General features: G+C 46.6%; 2 protein-coding genes across 2 annotated transcripts in view; one reads left to right on the top strand and one right to left on the bottom strand.

Annotated features, from left to right (window-relative positions):
- The window catches only part of LOC310798843 (copine-4-like), a gene marked incomplete at both ends in the record, with an annotated part of 110,534 nt that overhangs the window by 56,163 nt on the left and 35,891 nt on the right, over positions 1–18,480 (bottom strand). The window contains 4 exons of the mRNA XM_083661403.1: positions 1,077–1,175; positions 4,843–4,932; positions 13,464–13,547; positions 15,927–16,001. Of these exons, the coding sequence (XP_083517529.1) occupies positions 1,077–1,175; positions 4,843–4,932; positions 13,464–13,547; positions 15,927–16,001 (348 nt within the window). The remainder of the gene's footprint in view (positions 1–1,076; positions 1,176–4,842; positions 4,933–13,463; positions 13,548–15,926; positions 16,002–18,480) is intronic.
- Positions 8,275–10,317, top strand: LOC310798863 (melanoma inhibitory activity protein 2-like; the record flags this gene model as incomplete). Its single annotated transcript, XM_083661426.1, has 1 exon — positions 8,275–10,317. One exon carries the CDS (start codon positions 8,275–8,277, stop codon positions 10,315–10,317), a length of 2,043 nt encoding a protein of 680 aa, XP_083517552.1.

Below are 18,480 nucleotides of genomic sequence, written 5' to 3' on the forward strand. Positions count from 1 at the left end.
AAAACTAGCGAGTGGACCCCAACCAAAACAAGGAAGTCAAGCCTCAAGCGCGTGCCGTCTATATAGCCAATCAGACTTGCGCGAAACATCGTGACGTAGTCAGAGACACTAGACATTTCACCAGGTAGCAGACGCTGCTGCTCGCCGACACTTGAAAGTGTCGACTCAAGTCCTCATTTCTGTCGGCGACCGTTTCAAAAGTGTCGGTAGACGAAGCATAAATTGGGCTTTACTCTTTTCTTTGTCAAGTTAGCCAGCAATGGAAATGCCGAGTTATGCACACAGTGCAGGAGTACTGTTACGACACCATTTGGGTTTTAATTCCCCCTCCTTTCTCTTCTTCTTTATGGAGCTGATTTGTAAATAAAGATGATAGCAGCCAATGCTCATTACTGTTATTGAGTTTATGACGGTTGGGAGCAAAAATCTAAAATTGTGACATCATTCTCCTCTGCCTACGTATTTTGCGTGCGGTAACGTTGTTACTGCCTGCTGCTGTAACAACGTTCTTCGGGCTCAAAACACACTGAATGACCAATTCGAGTTAACCGATTACCATTTTGAGTCACGCTCTTCCCAATAACCCCATCAGCTTTTAAATCAGTTTGTCGGCTGTTGATAATGAAGCAATAATGCAATGTTAACTAGCTAACTATAATGTTATGAGGGAATACTGTTTTTCCAGCGTAACTTCCTCCGTAGCGCAGACAAAGAGTATTGAAGGCAAGAGATTAGCCTTCAGTTCTGATCACTGTAAATTATTTGGCGCAAAATCAAATGACGTGCAAATATACAAACATATATTAGAATGTTTTCATAGAAACACCAACAGTTCTACAGGAAGGAAGAGTGACTGCAGGGCGGCTTTAATGCATCTGGTTTGGAGGATTGAGCCGAGCAGATTGGAGATTAAACTGTAAAAATGCAACAAGGAATGAGTTTTTCATGGTTGATGAAGTTCATTCTCTCTCCCTCCCTCTCTCACACACACTCACACACACACACACACACACACACACACACACACACACACACACACACACACACACACACACACACACACACACACAGCCTACCTGGCGTCCGTCCATTGCTCCTCTCATCTCCTTGAACGTCGCCTCAAATTCGCCGATGAAGTCGTGCTTTCCGTTGGAGTCCCAATCCCACACAGAACACTGCCAGACAGACAGACAGACAGGTAGAGAGACAAGCAGGCAGGCAGACAGACAGACAGACAGACAGACAAGCAGGCAGGCAGACAGACAGACAGACAAGCAGGCAGGCAGACAGACAGACAGACAGACAGACAGAGAGACAGACAAGCAGGCAGACAGACAGACCGACAGACAAGCAGAAAGACAGACAGACAAGCAGGCAGACAGACAGACAGACAAGCAGAAAGACAGACAGACAGAGAGACAAGCAGGCAGACAGACAGACAGACAGACAGACAGAGAGACAAGCAGGCAGACAGACAGACAGACAGAGAGACAAGCAGGCAGACAGACAGACAAGCAGGCAGGCAGACAGACAGACAGACAAGCAGGCAAACAGACAGACAGACAGACAAGCAGGCAGACAGACAGACAAGCAGGCAGACAGACAGACAGACAGACAGACAGACAGACAGACAAGCAGGCAGACAGACAGACAGACAGACAGACAGACAAGCAGGCAGACAGACAAGCAGGCAGACAGACAGACAGGCAGACAGACAGACAGGCAGACAGACAGACAGACAGGCAGACAGACAGACAGACAGACAGACAGACAGACAGACAGACAGACAGGCAGACAGACAGACAGACAGACAGAGTAGTTAGTTAAAACCCCTTTAGATGCACTTTAGATTTAAAAAATGACATTCAGTTGAATCATCTGATGATGAAGTGTGGAGTGGCATCATGAATATTCAGCCCTTCATTATCTCTTCACCTCCTGCTCTGATTACAGTCGTTATCGTTCAATCACAATGGATTTATAATGTGATCATCATTCTTCATGAGCATCGCTTGAACTAAGCTGTTACTGATATTTGCTCTTTAGGTCATGCTGCTTCAACAAGCACTTTGTACTGTTGATTGTAAGTCTTGTTTTCTGAATCAGAATCAGAATCACTTTTGTTGCCACAGTATGCAAGTTACATACGAGGAATTTGTCTTAGTGTCTGTATGCAGCGTAGCGGTTACATCAATATACAGGGATAAGAAGTAGGAAGATAAGTTATAACTAAAGACAATCACAAAGTTGCAAGTGCAATCAAATCGAGTCAATATATACAATATGTACATGAGTGGTGAAGTGTTCTGTGGATGATAAATATGAATTTACGTTGAATTTACATGAGATTTACAGACTGAGTTAAATAGACGTTAAATAGGCAGTGGATTCACATGAATTTACAGTCGGAGTTAAATAAGAGTTTACATTGAATGTACATGAAATTTACAGGCTAAGTTAAATAGGCATTAATGTGCAGGGAATTTACATGAATTTACAGTCCCAGTTAGACAGGCATTACCGGTAAATTAGATATAAGTTCCAGTTTTATGGTTTTACAGTTACAGTTTTAACGTTTTCCCCCTGATATTTGACTGTTTTATTTTGTTTTACATGGCTGTATTTTGTACTCTTACTGAAAGGCTCCTCCAGCTGATCCCCGGCTGCTCATTGTCAGTGGAGTTTTGATTGAAGGTAGTCCTGCCTGACTGAACAGTCCAGTCTGCCCACTGGTCTCCCATTGAAACCAGTGGGCAGACTGATCTGGCAGCAGCGGGCCCAGGAGGAGCAGGGGGTGAGGCCGACTGTGGAGTGGACGGGCACCCAGGCTGGATGAGGGAACGGAAGGAACGGTGCCTTCAGGTGCCGACGTGTACGTCTGCCCGCGATGCCTTCAGGTGCCGACGTGTACGTCTGCCCTCGATGCCGACGACCGGGTTGGATTCCGAGCATTTTCAAAGTACATTTCAACCGTATAAGCCACGTTCAAAAATATGAAGGCTGTCAAAGTTAACGCGATAATAACGAGTTAAAGCAAATTCCTTTTAACGACCAACAATTTTTTGGGGGACACGTGATTAACGCGTGCACTTTCTGTGATGTTTGAGCCTCGGTCCGCCCCGTAGTTTGGGAGACAGGAAGCGGTACTGCAGTAACGTTGATGATGGCAAACAGAAACAAACCTCCGTGAGCAGAAAAGGAGGAAGAAACGGGTATAATGGCAAGTTCAGCTTCATGTAGGGTGAGCAGATGTGCCGCTTTGTGCGGGACTACACAGCATTCATGATTTTTCACGCGTCCCGCAAATTGAGAAGATGTCCCGCATTTTGCGAGAGAGAGAGAGAGCGCGAGAGGCCGAGACAGGTAGAGAGGGAGTGAGAGAGAGAGAGAGAGAGAGACTGAGACAGAGAGGGAGGGGGAGAGAGAGCGAGACAGAGAAAGAGAAAGAGGGAGAGAGAGAGAGCGAGAGAGAGAGACTGAGACAGAGAGGGAGGGGGAGAGAGAGTGAGAGAGACAAGGCTCTTTCACACCGGCCTTGAAAGCCGAAAAATACACGGAAAATAGGATTCGCGCCTCCGATGTGAAAGTCGTGAACGCGCGTTGGTGGATAATTGTTTTACGCCTTTTGTCCCGCCACGGTAGGTAGTAACAGCGCCGGGTTACCTGGCAACCCGCCTCCATTTGAAAGCGTTGTCGCAGCAAGCCGGAAAAGGTGCGAATGGTCAGCTCATTCATAAAATAATTACAGGGGAAATCACCTCATGTAGCAAGAAAGTGCACGAGTGAAAGTAAAAAAAAGTAGCCTATACAATCATGATGCAGGGACGCCATGCTCAAACGATGTTGACATTAGTAGGTAAAATTAACGGATATAATAATACGCTTCAGAGGGCTATAGCTGTCTGTGGCGAGTTGGTCTGAGGATATTCCCTCTCGAAATCAGTTCATCATACAGTAGGCTAGGCTACACTAACCTATGAAAATATTAATTTGAGCGAGGAGCTGAGTGGAAATGCCTCCAGCGGCTCGCCTTTCAATCCGGGAGCAGTGGCTGTCTGTGCACACACTGTGGCTCTGGACGAGAGAGATGCAGGAAAGCGCAGGTTACTTGACACACTGCACCTCTGAGATGAGTGAGTATTCCCAGTAACTAGTGGCAATAATAAGTCATTATTAATGACAATACCAATGGCCAAATACTTAGCCATCCTAATGATAATACTACCCATATTAATTAACAGTGCATCTTTGCACAAAGCTCTCAAGTGTTGTTAACTGGCACAATTGAAGACAGTCTCAAATCTTTCTCAACAGCATCCAGTCTTTGAGATGTACTACTACTACACTGCTGCTATATATTGCAAAGCTTGATTGGAATTTATGGATGTCCTTTGCAGCAAAGGACATTCATAAATTCCATTCTAAGCTGTGCTCTTCTTGTGATGTTAGTTCATGTTTTGTTCAGATGAACCTGTAATTATGTAGCCTACAACTATGCTTCTACTCAGGATTATATTGTTCTACTAGAAAAGTCTAGAAATAAAAATAAATACTAGAAATATCCGTTTAAGGTAGATTTACAACAGATACAAAAAATTGTGCGATTCATTTGCGATTAAATATTTTAATCGATTGACAGCCCTAAGAAATATAGATTTATTTATTTTGATAAATTTTTATTTATTTATTTATATTTATTCGTTTATTCATTTATTTGTTTGTGTTTTTGGGGGGGCATGTGTGTGTACGTGCGGCTGTGTGCGTGCGTGCGTGCGTGCGTGCGTGTGTGTGTGTGTGTGTGCGCACGCACGCGCGCGTGTGTGTGTGTGTGTGTGTGTGTACCTGCAGTGTGCGCTCCTGGTCTCCGCTGCAGAGTGAGTTGAGAGAAACCTTGAAGGTTTTCCAAACAGGATTAAGGTTGTTCATAACAGTCTGAGAGAGAGAGAGAGAGAGAGAGAGAGAGAGAGAGAGAGAGGGAGGAGAGAGAGAGGGATAGAGGGAGTAGGAGATCACACACACACACACACACACACACACACACACACCAAGCACTGTAAGCACACACACTCATTTCGGCAGCATATAGGACATGATGCAGCCACAAAGACATTAGATCAAAGATCAAACGTTTAACCAACATACACTACACTTCATAATCCGCAGCAGCGTTGCTCAATGCTCTTTCTCGAGCCCCAAACGCAGAGAAAACATTAATGTACGCGCCTCAATTGACGCACGTCAATGTCTGCTCCTATAGCGCACTGGCAGGCATCAGATACCAAATAGCTATAGGCTACCAACAGCACAGAACCATCAGTATTTTGGGGATAAGGTCACTTTATATGTAGGCAGGCACAATGGCTGATCAATAAAAAGTTGTTAGTAGTTTTGAGCCCCTGTCAGTCGAGGCTGTAATCGTCCTACCTGTCTGTCATGCAGAGTGGAGTGAAAAAAGCAGCACTGAGGATGAGAAAATTAAGCAGTCTGTCCAAACTTTTGCTGATCTAATCTCATCATGACATGCAGGGAAATATATTTTGGTAAAGATGTGTTTAAGAGCAGTCTCACTTTGTTTTGCTATTAGTGTAGCGTTATATTTGACATGCTTGCTATTGAACTGCAGTGAGATTTGTTTGTGGAGCATGGAGACAGACACGGGGATGGAAAAAAGTAAGTGCGCAGAGAGAGAGAGGGGATCATGGATGTAGGGCTGAGAGAGCTGACAGCGTGTGCCTCTATGGGCCCTATCTCGCCCCTGGCCTTAAAATAGCGTTTAACGCCAGGCGCAGCGCTATTAGTGGGTGTGGTCAGGCGCAGTCCCTATTTTCCCGTCGGCGCTAAACCCGGCCTTAACCATTTAACCACGCCTTTTAGGCGTAGAATTATTCACAACTGTGGTCATTGGTGAACTCCAGTTACGCAATGACATAATTCCTTTCCAAGCTCCGATCCACTCGATCCAGTCCGGTTGCGGCTGCATGCTGTCATCTCTTCATGCCAATTTGGATAACTCAGCACATCACAGATCATAGCCTGAATAAAACTATTCAACCTACAGCCAGGCAAATACATATCTGTTCAGCAGGGCTGATGGTCTCCCTGTAGCCTACAATATAGAACGTTAACTATCGGTGACATTCCTGATAGCATCCAATTCCATGATCTTTATGTTGTAAACACATAACTTTCACAATAGTGAACAAGCACCCCCACTCGGCTCATTCAGGGCAGGTAGTTTTATAACTTGTAGGCTACCTGCTGCTCCTCCACATCACAGCACAGGCTAAATGATGCACATAAATATAGCCTACATTATGTAAAGTCATGGCATAAATGTGTTTTTATTGAAAAAGTACGTGTCAAGTAAGCTAAGTCTTGTTGGAGCGGACATCACAGTACAACCGTGTTACGGTTGTCACTCGTCTATACCACGTCGTATTTGCGACAGATATATATGCCACCTGGATTACATATACGTATGTTTTGATTTTTATGTTTTATTTTGTCCAATATTGAAATGTTCTAGAATTGCATGTTGTGTTAACATAAATATTATTTCTATCTACCACTTAGCCTACTTAGGCTGATTTGGTTGCTATTTCTTGTCAAAATGTATTAGCCTCAATGCATGCTGGGAGATTTCACATGTGTGTCTGTGTGTGGCATTTGGTGGGGGAGCCGGCGCAGTGAATAAGGCCTGGTTTTGAAAAGCGCTAGGCTCTAAATTAACGCCAGTGGGGAAGTAGCGTTTAAGGCCGAAACGCCCATTCTGGCCTATTCTGGCACTGCGCCACGCCCCTTCGGCGTAAAGCGCATTTCAGGGCCTAAAAACATGATGCTATCTTCCCGAGTCAGGCGAAAAGCGTGTTTTCTTGCGTTTAACGACAGTTTAGCGCCTAAGGCCAGGGGAAAGATAGGGCCCTATATCGATGCACTATCTACTGCCTCTATAGTGCGTGTTCGACAGTTTAAAACAACAGGTGGACTTCAAAACGTGAGCATCAGACATTCCAATGCGTTTGGCAAGTGTGCTGACATCTTGACAGGACCCAGCCACAGGCACATGCAGTAGGCATATCAATTCTTTCTCTCTCGCTCTCCCCATTTCCCCGTGGGTGCTCGGGCGCCGCACCCACGGTTTCGGCGCCTATGGCAGAAAGTGCCAGAGCGTGACAAATATATATATATATATATATTTGTGTATTTTAGTCCATTTGTGAATACCTGCATCAGCTGCTGAATGTGTTTTGTCACAGCTCTTTGACTGCTTGCATACGTTCTTAAGTCAAATGAACACGCACTTCTAACTGTCTACACACGAGGCAGTCACACATCCTGACGCATGTCTCTAAGTTTAGTTTGTCTGTGAATATTTCACACCTCAGCTGACTCAGCCTCAACATTAAAGGACCAGTTCACCCAGAAATGCACAGTGCACAACTGAGAAACTTCTGCAGACTCATCAAGCTTGTGTTCAGATTTCTTTCCAGGAGAATGTCACTTGTTTCAGGACATGGACTTGGTGTAAAAGTGAAATTGTCTTGCAAAAAAGTTTCTTCTTTCCAGTTTCACATCATTGTTTTGCGATGATTAGAAATGTTGCGCACCTCACACGCTCATTTTTAGCGTGGAGACTCTGGAGACGATGCGCCATGGGCACACTTTTCTGTGTGTGTGACCAAACTCTTTCCAGAGCTTGGCTTCTTGCAGCAGCATGTTCCTTGAAGTGGTCTGGAAGTGGCTCTCCAGAGTTCAGGCTTGATTAGCTGGGCTGTGAGCAAGAGTCGTCCAATTCATAACCTCAGCAGAGAAGGATTTACGATATCACTGATGACATCACAATTCACAAGGATTTATGACATCACTGATGACATCACAATTGGAGGGGCTGAGTTGTCCAATGTATAACTTAACATAACATAACTTATCGCTGATGACATTACAATTCAGGTTATGGCATCACATATGTCTGTCATACGACGTGTATGACACCATGGCATCATCAGTGACATCAATGACATCACTGATGATGTCACAATGTCTATAACTTCATTAGTGGGTATGGCATCATCAATCAGTGTGCGTATGACAACAATTCACTCTGGCCAGGTTGTGGATAGGATTTGAGGTGAACTTTCCGCTAGCCCGGGTGACAAGCTTCGACATCTGTTCCAAATGACAACATAAATGTACAAAATATTACTCAAATTAAATAATTTGGCGGAACACCTGGCGAGTGAAAAACTGGCCAACAAAGCGGCTGACTTTGCAGCGATGGCGGAGACTTCCTACAGTTTGGCCATAGAGAAAGTGAAGGATGTACTGTCGGCGCTGCCTGACGACAGCAGCGCCCTCTATGGGCTGCCATGGGAAGCGGTCGTCTCCGGCCTGGTGGGGCTCGTGACGATGCTTTTGTACACCCGTCGGTGTTATCGCTCTGTCAAAAGCAGAGCATATGGACGTAAAGAAGAGAGGCACATGGCCGAGCAGGTGGCAGAGCTGCTGAACGACAAGTGTCACGTCCTGGAGACCCTCGGCAAAGGTCAACACGAGTATGATGACCTGGAGGGCACACTGAGGGACGGCGGCGTGGCCCAAACTGAAAAGACCGAGAGTCTGGAGGTCAAAGCGAGACAGCTGGAGCGAGCTCAGAGGGAGCTGGAGAGGGATCTGGAACACCTGAAGGAGCAGGTGGACTGGCAGAGAGAGCACAGGGTGCACCAAGAGAGGAGGAGAACAGAGCTCGAGGAGAGCATGAGAACATTGGAAGAAGAAACCAAAGACCTCCAGTCACATGAAGAACAGACACAGACGGCTCTCAAGGTGTATCATATGAGCAGTGATCGACTACAGAGGAACCTGGACTCAGCCGGAGGGGAAAACGCCCTACGTCAGGAGAGCAACACACAGTTGCGACAGCAAATGGAGGGATGGGCGGAGCGAGTCTGTGAGTTGGACGGGGAGAGGAGAAGGTGTGAGGTTTCCTACAGCGGGATGCTACAGGATGTGACCAACAAGGACGAGCGCATCAAGTCCCTGACAGACCGGCTGCTAAGTATGAAAGTGTGGGCTTCAGACCTAGAGGACCACCCTCAGAAGGTCCAGAAACTCATCTATGCGGTAAAGCTGAATGCAGACCTCAAATCAGTGTACGAGGACAAGGACAGAGTATTTGCCAAACTAAACGATGAAATCAGAGCTAAAGAAGACCTGCAAGAGGGCATTAAGGAGCTGGAGAGTGAGAAATCGTCGTTGCAATCGGAGGCCGCTCGCTACAAAGAGCAGGTTCAGCGGCTCCAGCAGAAACTCACGATTATGAGCGAGATGTACCAGGAGAATGAGCTGAGGCTGCACAGAATGTTGATGGCGGAGGAGAAGCAGCACTTCCAGAAGGAGGAGACGCTGATGAAAGCGGACAGGAACGTCGCCTCGGCCATGGAGGAGCTCAACGGCTACAGACAGCGGGCGGAGGAGATGGAGGAGGAGCTGGAGAAAAGCAAACAGTCCTACCAGAGCCAGATCTCAGCACACGAGAGGAAGGCTCACAATAACTGGCTGGCAGCGCGAGCGGCAGACAGAGAGCTGGTGGACATCAGGAGAGAGAACGCCTTCCTCAGACAGAAGCTGACGGACACGCAGTTTAAATTGGACACCTTCGGCAGAGATCCCTATACCTTGGCCATACTGGCTAGACCGCTGCCTTTCAGAGGTGAAAGGTCACCACCGTATGGCCCCTCCTATGCCTTGGACAAACTAGCTAGGCCGCTGCCTTTTAGAGGTGAAAGGTCACCGTACCACAGCCCCTCCTCCCCTCTGGGTCGACCCGCCTCCGAAACCCGATCCTTCCTGTCTCCTCCCACTCTGATGGAGCGACCGCCGTCTAGACTGTCGCCTAGAATGTCTGGTGTGCCAGCGGAGCCCAACGGTGGCCGAGGGGAGATGGAGCGGAGTGGTGGTGGTCCTCATTCAGACAGCGGCTCCATCTCTCCAACCTGGGAGAGAAGAGATGGCAGGGGAGGACCAGCCCTCGGACCCCCGGGGCCCGTCGGACCTCCAGGTTACATGTTTCCAGAAGCAGGATGTCCCATGTACAGGAGGCCAGCTATGGTGGACCTTCTGCCTCTGCCCGGGTCCCTCGGCCCTCACCCTCCCAAGGATCTCCCTCCTGCTGGACCCCTGGGACTTCCCCTGGGACTCCCCCACCCTGCAGACATGGCTGAGGCGACGTGTGGAGGAAACAGCCTTGGGCCTGTTGAACATGAACACAGACAGCCGCCTGGTCTCGGAGAGCGCACGGCACACCACAACATGCAATGACCACCACACACACATGCTGACATAGTGGCCAGTGAAATTAATGTAGTCTTTGTTTTTTTCCTATCGAGGCAAGTCTCTCCGGGGACAGGTCAGGAGCAGTGGGCAGCTTTACAGGATGGCGCCTAGGGACCAACTTCATCTTGTCATTGTCACTGGTCAGCTGATGATCTTCTGCATGTTTTTAGGGGGGGGGACCTTGCCGATGTTATATGGAGGAACCCCCAGGGGAGCATGGGGAGAACATGCAAACTCCACACAGACAGAAAGGCCTTGTTCAACACAGTAGCTTCTTGCTTGTGAGGCGACAGCGCTACCACTGTGCCACCGTCTGTGACCCCCACTGGGACCCATGGATGGGCCTTTTCCCTGCAGACCACCCTACGGATCCCTGCCTCCTGATTTCTACCCTCCCAGGGGGCCAGGCGGGCCTCCCATGATGCCTGTGTGGGCACTAGAGCTGGGCTCGGGCTGAATATTCCTTACCGAACCCGACCGAGTCCGTCACATTATTAGCCGAGCCCGGCCCGGCCCGACAGGTGTCAATTGATAATCTGTCCGAGCCCGGCCCGAACCCCCTCCCTGATTTTTTTTCCCCCTCGGAGCGCAGCGAGCGCATAATTCAATGAGTCTGTCCAGCCTATAAACAGCCCTATATAATCCCAAACCAAAATCAGTCCTCGTAATTCAAAGCAGTCAATGATTAATACGTAATGTACAAAGCAAAGCACCAAACAGCCTAATTCGTGCGTGCCGTGCACTGCCCACACACAATCCCACATCGCTGAAAGAAGTACTGCAGACACGCAGCTGACTCCGGGCAGAGCAGCAGAGTGCATGTCTGGGCGTGTTTCATTCGATGCCTTCAAGTGCTTTCATTAACGTAGTAAATTAGCTCAGGAGCTGATGATAGATATATTTGAAGGCAAAAACAAGTGACTCATTACGTGACCGAGCCCGGCCCGAGCCCGAACGCGACTTCAATGTTTCTGTCTGAACCCGGCCCGTAAGTCGGGCCGGGTTCGGGTTCCGAGTCCGACGGGCCGGGTAGCCCTGCTCTGGTGGGCACCTCCTCATGCTCATATGTCCTCCAAGCGACACCCCCCGCCTGACAGCATCCCTCCCCATCGCCAGCATAGCCGCTCTTCAGACCAGCACAAGCGCCCATGGATGGACAAGTCATTTTTGCAAGTATTTGAGCTAGAGTCCAAGTCAAGTATTTCAGCTAGAGTCCAAGTCAAGTATTTCAGCTAGAGTCCAAGTCAAGTATTTCAGCTAGAGTCCAAGTCTTGGTCTCAAGTCTCTGATGGATGAGCGTTCTATCAGCGTTAGCGTTGCATCTGCTGCATGCCATCTGGTCTGCTTATAACAAAGCATGTACCGTAATTTTCGGACTATAAGCCGCTGCTTTTTTCCCATTTTTCGGCCCTGCGGTGCGGCTAATCTATGGATTTTTACAGCTAACGGCCACTAGGGGACCTCCTAAATCTATGGATTTTGGTACAAGAGACAGAACGAGAGCAAGACAGACAGACATTACGAGAGCGAGACCCTGATTGGATGATGTTGGAGCACTGTGCCACTACGCTCTCTCAGCCACTACTGTAAAACACCCTCCCTCCTCTCACCCTCCCTCGCTCCGGGGGAAAAATGGCGGCGATTGAGCCAGAAAGACAGTCTGAATGAAATTGAATGTAACGTTCCCAATTCTATGTATTACATTCTAAAAAATTAACGGCAACATTTTGGAAGGCTAAGCCACACAACTAGCTCGTTGTAATCTAACATCATGCTTCAAAAGATGGAGAACTGGCTGTGTTACGACGATGAGGGTAAGGACTCAAAACGGTCTCCGCTGATAAGACACGGAGATCTCTGTTACAGGCAGGCGCTACGCCTCCTCCTGACCAGTTTTAAACATTAAAACACCTGCAGCTTATAGACCAAATCACTGTGACGTCACCACGTAAACAAATTTACTTCCGGGTACCACTTGGGGAAGGCGGCAGGTTTAAATGTGCGTGTTGTCAAATAAATGCTGTCAAACCCTCTCGTTGTTTTCGGCCGACTACTTTCAATTTAAATGGTTAAACGGTTGGTAAACATGCTTGCCCGACGTATCTAGCCTTTCTTCTGTGTTTGTTTTATGTAGTGTTAGCTAGCTAATAACGTTTGTTTGTCTGTCAAACTCGCTGTTTTTTTGCAGACTCGTTAACGTTACAGGCAGAGCTACTGACGCCACGTTAATTTAATTTAGCTTCAAGTCTACTCTGGTCTGGTCTGGTCCAACAGGTATATTAGCTAGTCTGGTCTCCACTAACGTTAGTGAAAGTGTTGTTATGAATGATATTAAACAACAACACAACACGGACGAACCATTTTTGTCTTCTTTGTCTGTTTTTGTCTTCAACACGTCAGTTTGTGCCGTCCACCGCCATTATAATGTGTGGACCCCAGGGGTAACCGGAAGTAAATGTAAACATCCCCGCTGATTTGGTCTATAGTCCAGTGCGGCTTATATATGTACACATCATTCAATTTAGCTGCTGCGGCTTATATTCAGGTGCGCCTTATAGTGCGAAAAGTACGGTACTGTATTCTCCTCACTCCTTTATTAGCATACAGTATCAGCATTGATTAGTAGACATTGTGATTATAGTAGACACTTCCTTCATGTTAATGCACCAAAAGAATGTTCACAAGTGCCACATCTTGAGTCTGAATCGAGTCTCAAGTCTTTAGTCTCAAGTCACTGTGTGTACAAATTAAGTGTGACTCGAGTCCAAGTCGCAAGTCCAAGTCCTTATCTCTGCCTTGGTGTCACGACGCCATCTGAACCCCACCCGAGATCTCCACCTGCCATCTGTCTCTGTGTTCACCACGCCACCATTTCTTTTGGTTTCAGCTGAACAAGGTGGTGGAAGAATGGACGGATGGTGGGCAGCTTACTATTGACCTTTTCCATAACATATATTTATTAACTGGAGGGACATATTTAATCACCATCAGGAAGAGGGGAAATTTCTATTGTTCACACTCCCTCTCCAAATGATGTCAAACAAGCACTGAAAACCAGATGTTTTGGCTTCACTTTAGCATAGCAGTAGGAAGCGGAGCTGTGTGTCAGCCATCTTTGATCCAGTACTCACCTCTGTTCTGTGGACCAGCTGCAGCGTGGCGTCATCGTTTAGCCTGTAGATCTCCAGGTACGGATCAGACTTAGTGAAGAAGTCCTGCACGCACGAACACACACACACACACACAGGCACGCACACACACACACACACACACACACACACACACAAAGGCACGCACACACACTTAAGAACTTCCTCTTATGTAATTTCTTAAGATCTATCTTAAAGAGACAAACTTGCAACCTCATGGTAGATGGTTGTGATTGCTAGCTGGCTAGCTGCTAATGCTAACGTAAGCTCGGCCGCATAGCGTGCAAGTTAGCTGATTTGACCTGACTAGGCAAGCCTAGGCTCGCCCTGCAGCTTGCATAGGCAGCTCGACCGCTGTGCGGGCTCACCTGCTCTTATGACAGCACTGATAACCACTGCGCGTTGCGCAATCACCTAATTAAAAAATCCGGCTCCGTCAGGTCACCCGCACAGCCCAGGGGCGGAAGCCATTGTCCCCATTGGGGTTCCTCCCGATTCTACCTACTTAGGCCGTGTGTCCATCTAGCGTCTTTTCCTCAGCTCCAGCGTCTTTTTTCAGTTGTTTCCAATGAGGGGAGACCGTATGCGAGCGCACACGGACGTCTAGAGAAAGTGCACTGCGCCCAGCATCTATTTTCAGAGCGCTCTGCTGTTTTTGTGCGCCGGCTCCCAGCGCTTCCAGCTGAAAATATTTTTACTTTTCAGAAAGCGTCTTTCGGGTGTCGGGTGCTCCTTTTCTGGCAACTAATCATATGGAGAAACTATCGCAACAGAGACAGAAAGGCTCAATTGTGGGAGCAGATTGGCTAGACACCTAATATTTCTGGTGAGTGTTGAGCTAAATCACTGTATGTGTGTTGTTAGCAAATGTTAGCTGTCAGCTAACAAGCTAGCTACCGCACTGAGCTAACGTTACTTTCCTTGCTGACTGCTTCCTTGCATATTGTGCGCTGAGATCAGCGCTCCCCAGCGTACTTCCAGCGTTTAACGGTCAGAAAAAGAAGCTAGGTGGACACACGGCCTTATTCACGAGTTTTATGATGAGACAGTGGGCGCTTCCATGACACCCTCCCTCCCTGTTTCCAGCTGGCGGTTGCCTGTTTCCGCCCAGGACCGTTCATAGCGAAACAGACTGAAAATAATCATAATAATTGTTGTGACTTTGTACCTACCTATGTCTTGTAATGGAGCCCCCCAGCACAATCATTTCACACGTGCATAATTGTACAATGGAGTGACAATATCTTGAATCTTGAAAGAGAGAGACCGCTAAAGCTCCGTTCAATGACTGAATATATAATTAATATAAGAGTTCCGGTTTGGACGTTTAGCCTTCAAAATAAAAGCGGCCGCTATGCAACCACATTGGTATCTTAGATTAGACTGGTATCTTGGATAGGTAGGAAGCCATTTTTAGTTAGGTGTTTGTATTTGTAAGCATATGCTTATTTGCACCATCTATGTCTTAACTTGTACATGTGTGTTTTATGTTCTATGTCTTTACGTTTTATGGTGTGCTGACTGTGCACAATGTGTCTCTATGGGAAGAGAAGTAGTCTCTTAGAACAGACGAGTTGGCTTGCGCAATTTTCAAATGCTTCCGCCATACCGTCTGTACTTCGTGGGGGAGAATCATGCACCAACCGGAATGGGAAGTAGAAAGGCGGGTTTTCCACTCATTAGTCCAATCAGAATCGCAGGAAGGCGGGTCTTCCGCTCATTAGTCCAATCAAAATCCAATATGCCGCATTTTTCGTGGACACACGTGTCGTGATTGGTCGGATTCCGTCGAACTTCTTTCATGTCTGAAGGTTTTTTTCCCAACTTCCTTGTGCATGTTCTGGGGGTGTAACGTACAGACTGTATATAGCTGCATTCGCCGGATGTAGATGAGACAGTCTGTTTTAAGAGACTAGAAGAGAAGCCAAAGAAAAATGTCCACCATGGTGGACAATAAAGTATCATTATCATATCATATCATACTATTTTATCAATTTCGGCTAAAATGAGCCCGTACAGTACCAGTGAATTTACATTCACCTCGTTTTGTTTGTTGTTTATGCAACCACACAACGTTACTATTTTTAGCCATTTCGGATCAAATAAGCCAAACGTTCCCACTCTTTGACAGCGGCGCGCACCTCCTTGCTAGTGAAAAAAATGTAAACAGGAAGTCGACAACCAGCTACCGCTGAGAATCATGGGAAACGTAAGTCCAGGAAAAAGGTGAATACTCCCATTACTAAAGCCTCACACTGATGACATCATTACTGATGACGTAATCACTGACATCACTGAGGACATCACTGATGACATCATCACTGAACTATAGCCTCAGCCTTAGGGCAATCAGCCTTAGGGCAATTCTGGGGGTTAGTTCCCCTTGAAAGAATACAATTGACGGTAGTTGCTGTGAAAAAGCTGTTCTGCTTCTTGGCTAATTACCTTATCGTCCAGTTTCCTGGCACTGAAGGAGAGCTCAACGTAGTCATCGTTCCCTGTTAGCTCCTCTGCTGTGATCTGCGCACACACACACGCACACGCGCACACACACACACACACACACACACACACACACACACACACACACACACACACACACACACACACACACACACACACACACCCACACACACACACATGATGAACCCACTGCTATGCTTCATAGCGTACAGTACCGCATACTCAGCCCGTCCTCAGAAGGAAAACGACAACATTGGTTGATTTTCAAGGTGGTTAAAACGGCCGATGTTTATAAACACGACCTCTTGTGGCCGTGTGAGTAAGGGCATGTGTGCAGTGCATTCCCAACAAGCTAGCATGACATGGTTGGGACCAATGGACGGCATAGGTCTTCTAGTTTCATATGATATCAGTACATTCACTCTGGCTTTAAAAATGAACCCAGTACAACCTCTGAAAGACAGCAATATCGGCCGCGGCCCTTGCAGTTACAGCGCCCGCCAGCAGGGGGTGCCGCAGGGCCCCTCGGCACCCATACTTCCGGCATCCTTGCAGCTCATTATGAAAAGAGGGCAGTCATTAGCTCAACAACAAAACTGTGTTTCATAACAAACACATTCTGTTCAATAGAACCACAGCTACTACTGGTAAGACTACTGCTCAATTATTTCTCAGTGATACTACGGTACCGGTTATTGATTATGCTGACATTGTCTATCAGAACATCCCTGGCAGTGATCTTAGACCGCTTGATGTTGTATTTAATTGTCCATCTTGAGGTGTCCATATAAAAGTCACCAATGTTTCATGTATGAATCACTTAACTGGTTGCAGCCTAAATATAGAAAGCAATTTCACTGGGTTCAGTTCATCTTCAAATGTGTTTATTTTAATTGCCCTTCTCCTTTTGAAACTCGCTTTTAATTTGTGTCTACTTTCAAACAGCTTCAATTGCTCTCAGTGATGTAATTGGTTTATTATCTATCTGGGTCATTGTAACCAAGAAGGCCGAGCACCCTTAAAGGAACAGAGAAACTTTTTTGTTTTTGTTTAACATGTTAGTTGTTACAGGTAGGCTTAGACAAGTAAAACAAGTTAAGGTTAGGGTTATGTTTTCTTACTTAAAGGGGGACTGACCCCCCCAGATTTTTTTGCAAAACGGTATTCTACTTGATTTGAAAACTCTGCAGGCAAGATGGCCGCCTATACTCCCTTCTGTACCCTGGCAGAATAAACTATCATAACTTGGCCAATAAGTATGTAAGATACAAAATAAAACAAATAGTAACGTCTTTATTTGTTGTAGAATGCAGAGGACATGCCTGTTTAGTTAAACTCGCATTCCAGGAATATTGTATTTACTGCGCTGCTCTAAACATAACGTAAAAGGCGCGTGCCTCATGAGAGAGCCTGTCCTGGAACCCACTCGCTTTGCACCAGAACACAATCGATTTGGGGGTGGAAAACGCCAGCGCCAGTGCCCAGAACTGTCAAATCAATCATGGACAGATTCCCAGTATTTTCAGTGTAGCCCTTTTAAACTTTTTAACGGAGGATCCATTCCGACCATTCAGGCAATAATGAGGGGTGGCAATGTGCCAAAAATGAGCGCATGCCTTTGTCACATCGCCCAAAAGCCGCCCAGTCAAAATAGTGGTCGCACCGTCGTCAATCACTGTGGGTGATTTTACAAGTGGCATTCAAGTCATATCTGACCTGTTTTCAATTTATTTCTCCCCACAAAAGTGAGGCTATATGTCTCGAAATAGGCTGATGCAACTCTTGCATTTTTACATAGCCTACAAGACAGACAGGTCAGGAGGAAAAGAAACCATTCAAGCCGTTTGCAGCACTTGAGGAAACCGTGAGTTTGTTCGTTTAATTCGTTGATATAAGCGATTGCCCGAACGATTAATTCATTAATAGGCTACGTGAACGTTAGCGGGTACTTTAGCCTATCATCTCCTTGTCGTATTTTTAAACTGGCAGATGGGGGACAAAGAAACGATTCAACTTTTACTTGTTTACTCACCTAATTTGGCTCTCTTCCAAATAATCCAGCCACGTAAATAACTACGTCCATTCATGAAAATAATGATCACTGGGACCCCGCCCACTCAGACATAACAGCTACATGATCTGGATCATGAGCTGCCGGTGTTAAACAGCAGCCGCTTTTCCAATAATGTGGATCCTGTACTAGGCGCTCAGATGGTCATGATCCGCACTTGTGGGAGTGCGCATAAGGCGGCTAATTGTTTCTAAACATGCAGGCCGACCGGCTAGCAGCTGGTTATAATCCAGATTTCACTGCATGTTTAGAAGAGGCTCTAGTGTTGTTGTTGTTTCTACCCGGCTGGTGTTGATGTAGCAGCGTGTCCCAGCAACACTGGTTAGCAAATCTATCTTAATCTATCTTGTTTCCAGGAGTGTCAAGTTAACTGCAAAGCCCCGCCGGCAAGCAGGAAACTGTTTTTTTTTTTTTTTTTGCGGAAGCATTGCAATCGTTTTCAAATCAATGAAATTGTTGTGTTAT

The sequence above is a fragment of the Poromitra crassiceps genome (assembly GCF_964638095.1).
Source record: "Poromitra crassiceps genome assembly, chromosome: 26".
In the NCBI taxonomy this organism is placed as follows: Eukaryota; Metazoa; Chordata; class Actinopteri; order Beryciformes; family Melamphaidae; genus Poromitra; species Poromitra crassiceps.